The following is an 11,416-nucleotide window of genomic DNA, read 5'->3' as shown; positions in this document are numbered from 1 at the left end:
GTCTGGCATGCTAGTAGGATGGGAAGTGGACGAGACTGAGAATAAGTCTGTTGGTGACGGGACTAACTTTTCCAGAACGTTCAGAAGGCGTTGATATAGTCAAAACTATAGGCACCATGCATAGTCCACCCCTTTTCTGCAAACATACTCACGCTCCACATGGCGAGCAAAGCGAAACATGCTGGAAGGATTACTAGTGCAATCGAGTGAAGAAAAGAACAAGCAATTGAGAAAGTAATAGCTCTACTTTACTCAATCAGTAACCTAATCGAACCGAAGGAAGAATCAGTCAAGAAACTATTATTTGGCTCTACGGAACCAGCAATGCGATCAAACCAACCTAGAAATGCAATCGATAAAGGAAGTAACAATCAAACCAAGGAAAGGATGAAATAGATAGATAAGTGAGGATGATGACTTCCCTAGTTTCTTGGTCTTGATTGCGTGGGTTGTGACGCGTCGCGTCACGTGGCCCCGATTGAGCGTCGCCGCATGTCTCTATCTAGCTGACGGATCCGCTTGATCGTGTGCGTCGCATCGCACGGCGTGGCCCGACCCTAATTGAGCATCACCACGTGCCTCCATCAAGCAAGCGGATCTACCATCTCTCGTTTGATCATATCAGATCCGCAATCTTGATGAAAGAAATGAAACTAAACTTATCAGCAAGAAACAATAGCGAGAGGGATCGGCCGAGACAAAAAACAAGAAACCAAAATAATCTTGGTTGTGGATCAAGAAACGCTCTGAGCCTCTTGCCCTTGCGGTGACAATGGAAAACATGTGTTATTTTTCGGTAATGTGGATGCTTATCTTAGTTGTCTCTCCACATATGCATGTTATATAGATGAAAAAACACCTTGAAGCATTATAACAACTTTGGTATGGCTTGGAGTACAACTAGATAAACTCTAACTAACCAAATCTACTTGGTTAGTTGAGCTTTATGCAAGCAGCAAAAGATAAGCATCTGAGCCACACTCATCGTTATGCATCTATATGTTACATATAAAATATTAACAACTCTACCATCCTCCCTTAACTCAACTTGGTTCTCTGACCAAGTTTAGATTAGGCTTGAAATCTTCAAATTGTCTTGTTGGAAGAGCTTTGGTAAAGACATCTGCTAATTGTTTTTTTGAAGAACAAGCTGAACCTGCAATTGTTTCTTGGCAACTCTTTCTCGAACAAAGTGAAAATCTATCTCAATGTGTTTTGCTCTAGCATGAAACACATAATTAGCTGATAAATAAGTGGCTCCCAAATTTTCACACCACAAACATGTTACCTAAGTACCTAACCAAAGAATTCTACCCACATTACCTCGGCAGTAGCATTTGCCATAGATTTATATTCTGCTTCAGTACTTGAACATGGTAAAGTCAGCTATTTTCTAGCACTCCATGATATTAAATTAGGACAAAAAAACATAGCGAAACCACCGATAGATCTCCTATCATCAGCATTACCTGCCCAATCAACACAAGAAAATACACTCACTAAAGTTGAACTTGATTGATTTATCTTAACTCCAACTCCAATTGTGCCCTTGACATATCGTAAGACCCGTTTCACAGCTGTCCAATGAACACTTGTAGGATCATGTAGATACTGACATACTTTATTAATGGAGAAGGATAAATCAGGACAAGTGAGAGTAAGATTTGTAGTGCACCTACTACACTCCTGTATCAAGTGCTGCTGTCTGAATCAAGAGGATCTCCATCAAGTCTTGGTAGCCGTTCATCATACATGGTTTACAATCTACCATCCTACCATTCTTTAATATATCAAGAGCGTATTTTGATTGAGAAAGATGAATACCATCTTATGTTCTCTTTTCATTTTGTAGAAAGAAGCTCAAATCCCCAAGATCCTTCATAGAAAAATCGGATCTCAAACCTTTAAGAAGGGCCAAAATTGCTTGAGAGGAAGAACCAACAACAATTACTCCCTCTGTCCCTGAATAAATAGATTCCTAGAATTGTCTTAAGTCAAACTTTTTAAACTTTGATCAAATTTCTAGAAAAAAACATTAAGACTTATGGCATCAAATTAGTATCATTGGATTTACTATAGAATATATTTTTGTAAGGTGCTCATTTTATGATATAGATGTTGTTACTCTTTTCTATAAAGTTAGTTAAACTTGCCACACATTTTAGGAATTGATTTATTTTGGAGACGGAGGGAGTATATCATCAACATAAATATTGTTACTCCTCCCTTATTGTAGATAAATAAAGACTTGCCAGATCTTGAGGGCTTAAAACCAAGCGAAAATCAATATTACCTGATACTCCTCAGTATTAATATTAAGGATGGATGTTGCTTATCTCCCTCCAGGGGCGAAGCTGCTTTGATAGTAGGGGGTGCAAATGCACCCCCCCAAAAATGTAAAAACAGTGATTTTGTCTATTTTTTCACCATATATGCACCCCCTACATCACATGTATATGCACCCACAAAGCAAGAGCACCCCCTCTAATTTGCTCTAGCTTCGTCATTGTCTCCCTCCCAATACTCACACTGGATACCACATCTGCAACTGCAATATTAATACCTGGTCAGGACAACAAGGATTTCAACACAGAACCAAGTTGTAGCGAAGATAACCGATTGGTGGACGAAACTAAACCCAGGAAGAGGAAACATATATACATAATTTACGAGCAACAGTCATTGTTTACACAGCTTGGGGAACCTGCGGAAGGAAAGATGCAGAAGGGTATTTGACAACAAAGCGCGAAACGAGCAGCAGCTAGTAGCTGCCATAAAGGATGACGTGCAGGCACTACAACTTGCCTGGGAGGAGTCGGAGGAGGAGTGATCTCCTTACAGTGCCTTAAGAAAGGGACTGTTGTACATATTGGTGTTCTCTTAGCTATAGTCCTCTTCTTTTTATACTTTATGATCCTTTTTGTTTGAACTCTGTATCCCCGAACTCTCATTCTATGACTGTTAACTTCCATTCTTGGGCTGATGGGAGCTTTCCTTCAGAGCCAGGATGGATTCCGATTTCGCTCTATTCCCCCCAATCTTCCGGATATTTTCCTTCTACTAAGTGAAAAGCCAGAAGGGTGGGCCTGGTGCAAGCGGTAGAGTCTTACCCCCTGTGACTGGAAAGTCCCGGGTTCGAGTCGTGGTCTCCTCGCATTGCACAGGCAAGGGTAAGGCTTGCCACTGACACCCTTCCCCAGACCCCGCATAGAGCGTGAGCTCTCTGCACTGGGTACTAAGTGAAAAGCCAGAGCACTGCCATTGATGCTAAAACAACTGAATCTGTTAAACATTTCTCTTATTTTAGACAAAAGAATCTTTTAAACATTTCTTTGTCATGCAAATTGACTGATTGAAAAATTAATTATTCCATATCAAAAGTTACAGTGACAACTGACAATGTACGTGGCTGTACTAAAAATACAAACAGCCATATGCATTAGTCAAGGTAGAAACTGGGATATTAATATATTCCCTTTTCTAAAAAAAACTAAAAATATAATGACATCTTGAACATGGTAACTTTGCACTGCTTATCACGCGAATTCATGGGAAGCAGTTGATCACTTTCTTCAGCCTGCAGACGACGGAAAGGGAAATTCGTTAGCACCGGTGTTTAATTTACAATTGCATGCAATTAATCGTGTTTAATTAATTTACTACCTGGGATGGTGACCCATTTGAGCTGCAGGTGGACGACGCCGGTGTTGACGTTCCTGAGCTTGAGCAGGAGGTCCTGCACGACCTGGTCTTTGTCCCAGATGATGTGGCTCTCGTCGGCGAGGCAGCAGTCCTTGCCGCCGGGGCGCACGGTTCGGACGACGGTGCCGCTGCGGATGTCCTCCAGGTCCATCTGTATGATCTGCACCAGCGCCTCGATGTCGAACTCCGCGTCTCCCATCATGTCGTCCTTGCTGAACGTGTCCTTGTCGAAAACCTCCTGTACGATAGAGACGGTGAACTGAATGAAATTCTGCTGCGTGCAGCGTGCAAAGAAAATCCAATATTGTCTATCATCAGTGGAAGAAGTCAGAGATGAATGTTGCTCACTAGCTTGATGGGTGCTGACGCGTCCATGACTGCTAAGGTCAGATCCTCGTTCCACACCGGGTTCACCGTCTTCTTGATCACACTCGTCTTTAGTTTCTGATGAATAATGAAGAGAGGTGAAGGGACGACGACGATGACAAGGACAGACAAGAATCAGATGAGCAGCTAGCAGCAATGGCTGTGCCGGCCGGCCGGATTCTGATGAATGTTTGCAGACGACCTACCTGACCATCGAGGCTGAGCACGACGTAGGGGTCACTGCCCTTGGCGTCACAGCTGACAAGGTTGATCCCTCGCAGGACGCGCACGGACAGGAAGCCTCCTGGCAGCGAAGACATCTGCTCGCTCTCACCTGCCGGCGGCAACTCCTTCTTCGATTCACCGACGACGACGTCAACGATCTGCTGTGTTCCAATCGGCGCAGGACGACGCGGTTTCCTTCGTCGCCGGCAAGGAAGAAGAGCACGTAGGTACGTCCCTTGTGATTCAGGCATTCAGCTACTGCCATGCATGGCTTCCGATCCGGCCGGTCTTTGCCGACGGTCTCGACAGCCGGCGGAGTCGTAGCCTCAAGCTATTCATGGAATGGTTTGACCGTGTCTTCTGGGACTGGGACATGCATGCATGCATGTTTCCTGTTTCTTCACATTGTTTTTTCGGCTGGCTCTTGGCCCTGTTTTGCATGCATGTATTTTGCGTGGCGCGGCATGTCTATCCTGTTTGGAGAAGACTCAGAAGCTGCATGCAAATGCAATCAGGCGTGTATGGCACCGCAAAGATAATGCAATTAGGGTTGAACAAAAAGTTCACTGAGCTGATTCGGTGACTCGTTTGAAAAATATTCTGACTAAACTCTTTCTTTTAAAATAAAAATGAGTTGATTTTGAGTGACCTTTGACTTCGGCTCGGCTTGTTAGACCCGGTTCAAAGCTTGGTCTCAAACAATTTAGGAGACCACGATAAATAAGATTGTGTCAATTTTGAAAAAAAGCTCAAAGAAGTGTAGTTGGCTTGTTATATACACCCATAAATAAATTAAATACAATGCATATAGAGGTGGGACTTGGGCCGTGGGCATGGCACGGCCCTCTCGTGCTTCGTGGGCCACTCCAGGTCATGCCTTCTGAGCATGCAAGGCACGTCGGGCTGTGTCGGTATGACATGGTAAGTCTTTTTTTTTTCAGTCCAAGCACGACACATGGCACATGTTGGCACATCATCGGATCATGCTGGCTGGTCCATGCACGTCATTAAAAATATCTTTGCTAGTTTTCTTTATTCGTTCATGATATAAATATTTTGAGTGTACTATTTTTATGAAAGTTTTAATATTTTTCACAATTTATTCAAGAGCTAGCAAATGTGCTCGTGCGTTGCAACGGGATGAAAAAAGCTGCTGAATATTCATGGAAAACGATATAATATATGTCATCCATAATATAAGTTAATATCGGCTATCATATAACAATACACGTGTTCTATTCCGTTTACTGATCGGATTACTCTAACTCGTGCGAGGGAGTGGTGAAACATAGAAACACTTTGCATTCAAATTCGTTTTTTTGGATGAGAATTCACATCAGATTGCTATCAGAAACAGAAATTGTGCCTTGCAGTGAAAATAGAAAAAAAATCATTAATATGTTATCTATTATACTTTATTTTTCACAATAATATTTATATATTGTCATTATTTATCTTATATTTTCCTTGCAGTGAAAATAGAAAACCTTCATGTTAAAAAAACAGTAATAGAAAAATGTGCCAATGGAAACCCGTGCATGATGTATGGTCGTACGCATGTGAAAAGGAATCAGTAGTCCAAAACAGAGTCGACTGTAAATAGATTCCTCTTATGATCCTAAATAAGTTAAATAAGAATCCTAACCTAAATAGAAAACATAAAATAGAAAATAGACAAAATCTTACCTTATTTCTTACCCTAATATTAAACCACAAGAGTTTCTTGGTTTCGGTCCTTTTTATTTTCTTTTTTTGTTCTGTCCTTTTTTATTTTATGTTTATAGATATATGCCCATGCGTTGCACGGAACACCAAATTTTTATCCATGTGCACTATAATACACATGGCTTATGGTTTAGATGAATATATCTATATCTATACCTAATAATAATGAGGCAAAATTTCTGACTTTTTTTTTCATCCATCCATTTTTTTCATCCACCCCCTAACTACCGGTAGTCGAGAGTTTCTTCCGTCTAGACTTAGATGACTCTAGATAGTTAGGACAAATAGATCTCTCTAAACCTGAATAAACTAAATAGGAATAGGAATCCTAATTCAAATAAAAAATAAATTAGACAAAATCTTATTTCTATATCTATACCTACCAACCACCCGCTCCGGAATCCCCCACTGCGATTTTTCCGTATTCCTATCTGATGTTCCGTTTCTTCCATGAAAAACTTTGCGCCCGTACCTTTTCCAATTCCTTTTTTGTTTTTCTATTTTCTAATTCCCTTCTCCCTGTTAGTTCCGTAACATTTTTGTTTCTTCTTTTTTCTCCCGTTTCTTATTGTAGTATAAATAGATTAAATAAACAATAAATATTGTATTATGGGTATTTAAACTTTTTATTCTTCTCAGCCCTTTTTCAATACCTTTTTTGTTCTTTCTATTTCCGTTTTTCTTGTTAGTTCAGTGATTTTTTTGTGTCTTCTTTTTTCTCTCTCCCGTTTCTTCTTATAAATAGAATAAATAAATAATAAATTATTGTATTATGGGTATTTGATCTTATTATTCTTCTCAAATGAATAAATATTTCAATCACTAAGTTGTTATAATATAATTTTGGTTAGGAAAAAACTTTTTTACTATTAGAACCTGATCAGCCAATAGTTTAACTAATCAAATCACGACTGAAATCTTAAATAGTTTGTCATCCAGTGAAATCTATATCTATGTACCTATATTTACATACATAATATTACAGAATGAAAAATTCTTCTAGAAACTCTTCTCCACATGTCAATAAAACTAATCCAAATCCAATACGACACCCCTAACCTGTCCTTACACCTTCTATGTCGCTTATGTGACTCAAGCTTTTATATTCATATGAGTTGTTGAAGTATGATTCCAAGAAGTACCGTGTTCCGTTGCAACGCACATGCATGTTTGCTATTTTCTATTCAATCCGCAAGTTCTTCTGTTTTTTGTGTTTTTCTTATAAATGCCAAAAAACAAAATAATAATAAATATAATACCATGGATCTTTGAATCCTCTTTCTTAAAAACAGAGATTTTCACCACCAAGATATGTAATTTTAATTTTTAATTAAAAACTTATTATAAGCCATGGTCCATCTAATCAAATGTAAACTGAAAGCTAAAGCAATTTGTTATAATCCCGTTCAGTCCAGTACAATTCCCAACGACGCCTACCATGTGAAAAATCGAGAGAGACCTCCCATTGTAATTATTAGCGAACAAACAAGTTTTGAGTTTTGACACGTTAATAACTAACTTCTTGCTAATTTTGATCCAATATTAGAATTGCAACTTTTATGGGTCTACAAATGAAGTCGCGGAACTCATGTCGGTACCTACATAAGGATATTAAGAAATTAATTTATGATATATTTATAAGTAAATATTTCTATGCTTTGTAATGGAGAAACAATATATTTTAAATTTGATACTATATTAATAGGACAATGTCATATTATGGCCAATATTAACTTATATTACAGATGTAATACTCATCTTAAAAATAAACTATAGCTTTCAAATTTTATGCAAACATTAATAGATATGTATGGTTCCGATCATAGTTTTTCATCAACATTTGATAGTTTTTTTTCTTCTTCCGTTGCAACGTACGGACATGTTTGCTAGTAATAATAAATCCTCAAATTTAATTATATATAAAGCATATTTCATGATCTTTATCATATATATCATGTACATCCGTTTTATAGAAGCCTAACAATTTTTTTAATTAGTATCTGTGTGATTTATTATTATATATTTTTAGAAATTAATCAAAACCCAATACACTTTTGCATTGGGAAACCTAAATTATTTCTAAATTCATCCATTTTTCTTCTGCGATGTGGTATTATTCCACATGAACCACGCATTGGACTCGTCGTGTGTTACATGCAGGCACGAGGCCTGTCCGTTCGGCCCACAGTCGCTTAGACTTATAGGCCACGTTGTTCTTTCGCTGCTACAAGCGCATGAGGGCGAGCGGGGTGGAGACACGCGGGCGCACGTGCACGGGCGAGCGGAGCGCAGACGCGTGGGCATGCGCTAACGGATGAGCGTGGCATAGATAGATTACCTGTGCACCGTTCATAGTCCGCTCGCTCTACAACTCTCCATTGCCCCGCCGCCACGCTACTTCCTCCGCGCACTCTCTGCGACCGCCTCCTCACCACGCCAACTCACGCCGTCGTCTTGCACTACTACAGGAATAGTTTCTAGGGACGGCTGGTGAAGCTTTGTAGAGGTGGCTCGGCCAGCCGCACCTACCATACCGTCTCTACAAATCATGTATTTGTAGGGGCGGTTCCCAGATCGCCCCTACAAATCGATTTATAAAGGCGGCTGGTGTTATCAACCGCCCCAATAAATCGATTTGTAGGGACGGCCGTAGTACCAGCCGCCCCTATAATACCTATCCCCTACAGTACATTTTTCTGCCAAAAAAATTCAAATTCGACCCGAACATATATAATTCAAATCTGATCAGAACATATATAATTCAAATCTGACCACAAGTACAATAGCATTATATAAACTACCATTACAAGTCCAATTCACAAGAATATATACAATCCATCATTAAATAGACATAATTCACAAGTCTAATTCGTTCCACAAGTCCAAACCGTCCCATAAGGTAAGACCAATGTCAAATTCCATACACATTGTTATCAACAGCTTAGAGCTAGCCTTTCAGTCTCACGAAGGTGTTGTTACTGAGGATTTCTACCTAAGTCAGAATCTTTAGACTTAAGTTCACGAAGGTGTTGCATACTCAAGTTCAAACATAACTTTAGACTTAAGTTCACAATTTACCTGGGTTTATTTAGAACTGCTGCAAGTAACAGAATTGTAGAAACAAGGTGCAAGGTTGACCTACCGAGTCCATGGTTGTGGTGGACAGAGGTGCATTGATTTTTCCTTTATTTAAAAGAAATAGCTCCAAACATTTCTGCATTCTATGCAGTGTCAAACAACCTCATCCTCGACTGTGCTGCATCCTACAAATACAAGCGAACTGTGTAAATCTCAAGAGTGCATATGCATAAACTTCTATATAGGCCGCACACTATCAGTAATTTCAGTATAAATATTCAGGTTATGCACCACCTATTCAACTTATTTCAGGAAGTACAGTACTACACACCGAGAACGGATGAACTCAGCCTACTTTGCACACAAGAACAGACACTTGTGATCCCTTGTACACTATCCCTTGCTCTGCCACCCCAAGTTTAACTTAACACAAATTATCATTGGAAGAAAGTACATGTGCAAAATTCTAACCAAAATCAGCCAATAATCTGTAATTACCATATGCTAGTCAGATATTGTTCACTTGATTGGTTTGGAGGGTGCAAAATTCATCAGATCAACAATGAGCACTCATTCTGTACTTCTGGATCAGCATTGAAGATCTGCAAAATCCACTAGGTGAGCTTCTATGCCACTTCCAGCCTTCCAGTTACAGTTATGAACCAATGGCAAAATTCTTTCAAAAATTTCAGACTACAACACAATGGAGTGATCAAACTTTACTATAGAAACTTTACAACACAAAGGAATGATAATAGGTTTTATTCTCATGGGCACTAACAAGTACATGAAACATCAGGAGGGTACAGCATGAAACAACATGACTAAGGTCCATTTTAAGATCTGGAGCAAAGGCGAACATCAAAATTAGTTGCTTACACAACTGCTTCGAACCTAAATTTCTTGCAACCTTCACCTACTGCCTAGTATTGAAAATAAAAAAGAGGTGCATTCCATCTAGATCGAGAGCATAAAGTGTCATAGAAATTGCTAATTTCTCACTATATCCCTAAATCCAGTTCTGGAAATTGACTAAATTTGGTTCAGATATCAACGAACAGCAGAAATACCACACAAATCCAAAACATAGCATTACGGCATTACGGCACAGTAAAATAGGACGACCTGGGCCTATTCGTCGAAGAATCCTCGCAACCCTCCGCCGCCCTTCTTCCTCGGCCAGCCCCCACCGTCGTCGTCCTCCTCGTCCTCGTTGGCCGAGTCTGCGCTGGGCAGGGCTCAGCGGGCGCGGGTGGGGCTCCTCCTCCCGCCCTCACCTCTGGCCGCTGTGTCGTCGGTGTCCAGGGCGGGGCTCACAGTGGGCACTGTCGGATCTGGCGGCAAGAGAAGTGGCGGTGAGCTGTCGAGGACCCGAGCGGCGGCGTGCTATCACGGGCCGGGCCGGCGGCATGCTGTCGCTGAGGGGCGGCATGGGGCGCGTGCGCCAGGGCGTCCGCTGCCACGGCGCGCAAAAGGGCGGGCACCTTGCCGGCTGCGCCAAGTGCGCATGAGGTCCACCCACCGCTTGCGTTGCGCTTCCGTGCATAAGCCGCCGTCGCCGTGTTGTTTTTTTTTCCACGCGCAAGAGGGGAGTGGTGACCGACAGGGGGAAGAGGGAGTGAGGCAGTGAAGATTGGGTTTTAGGGTTTGGACCACTTTTTATATATGCTTTGGAGAAATCCTGGCCCTTTAGTATGATCCGATGGCTCACATTGCTCCTGCATTAAGCATCGGCGGGGCGGCTGGTAATAGCCGCCTCTATATCAGCCGTCTCTACAAATCTACGTATTTGTAGGGGCGGCTGCTATGCTGGAGCCTGAGCACGTCACTGTAGGGGCTGCTCCAATACCAGCTGCTCCTAAAAATAGCCGCGTTGATACAAACTGTTTTTCACGCAGTGTTGAACTCCCTCGTTCACGTCTACGCCTCCTGCGGCCGGCTCTTCTGCGGCATCCTGGCTCTTCTGCGGCATCCTGGATTCCTGGAGACAGTCCTTCGTGTACTGGATGTTGAGAGATATTCTGTGTATGTGTGTACACCTAGGACTCGGCCACAGCAACTGCCAGGAGCATGGGCGCGGTCACCGCCCGCTCCCACGACTCGCACGCCGTGCGCTAGATGAGATCGGTTGCCCATTGTGCAACCCAGTTGTAACTCATATATATTCATTGAGATCAATACGAATCGGTGTTGGCTCCCAATTCTCCTCTCTACACTGGAACACCGCCATCAAAGCGCTAATCGGCATCAGAATCACAGAAACCACCTTGCGGCACTCGTTCTATTCCGGGTGATGCAGGGCGGCCGGTGCCGGACGCCT

The 11,416-nt window shown here is 41.6% G+C and overlaps 1 protein-coding gene and 1 long non-coding RNA gene across 2 annotated transcripts; both read right to left on the bottom strand.

Moving 5' to 3' along the window:
• Positions 1–3,328: 3,328 nt before the first annotated feature.
• LOC136550792 (GTPase activating protein 1-like) lies at positions 3,329–4,587 on the bottom strand. Its single transcript, XM_066542380.1, has 4 exons — positions 4,275–4,587; positions 4,051–4,146; positions 3,664–3,940; positions 3,329–3,577 (listed from the first exon to the last, which is right to left on the bottom strand). The coding sequence occupies exons 1-4, from the start codon at positions 4,542–4,544 to the stop codon at positions 3,573–3,575; spliced, it is 648 nt and encodes a 215-aa protein (XP_066398477.1). The 5' UTR covers positions 4,545–4,587; the 3' UTR covers positions 3,329–3,572.
• Positions 4,588–8,798: 4,211 nt separating this feature from the next.
• Positions 8,799–10,701, bottom strand: LOC136550791 (uncharacterized). The gene is made up of 3 exons (XR_010782369.1): positions 10,222–10,701; positions 9,595–9,698; positions 8,799–9,281 (listed from the first exon to the last, which is right to left on the bottom strand). It is a non-coding gene; the product is annotated as an uncharacterized lncRNA (long non-coding RNA).
• Positions 10,702–11,416: the final 715 nt, after the last annotated feature.

The sequence above is a fragment of the Miscanthus floridulus genome, chromosome 4 (assembly GCF_019320115.1).
Source record: "Miscanthus floridulus cultivar M001 chromosome 4, ASM1932011v1, whole genome shotgun sequence".
NCBI classification, from domain to species: domain Eukaryota; kingdom Viridiplantae; phylum Streptophyta; class Magnoliopsida; order Poales; family Poaceae; genus Miscanthus; species Miscanthus floridulus.
The sequence above is the reverse complement of the archived record's forward strand: the minus strand, read 5'-3'. Positions and strand labels throughout refer to the sequence as shown.

Bases quoted from the DNA above. Each gene is read 5' to 3' on its own strand.
- LOC136550792 (XM_066542380.1), bottom strand. From the start codon at position 4,544: ATGCCTGAATCACAAGGGACGTACCTACGTGCTCTTCTTCCTTGCCGG. The intron at 4,147-4,274 runs GTAGGTCGTCTG...ATTATTCATCAG, and splicing joins TGCTCAGCCTCGATGGTCAG to AAACTAAAGACGAGTGTGAT. The intron at 3,941-4,050 runs GTGAGCAACATT...TCTATCGTACAG, and splicing joins CGTCAGCACCCATCAAGCTA to GAGGTTTTCGACAAGGACAC.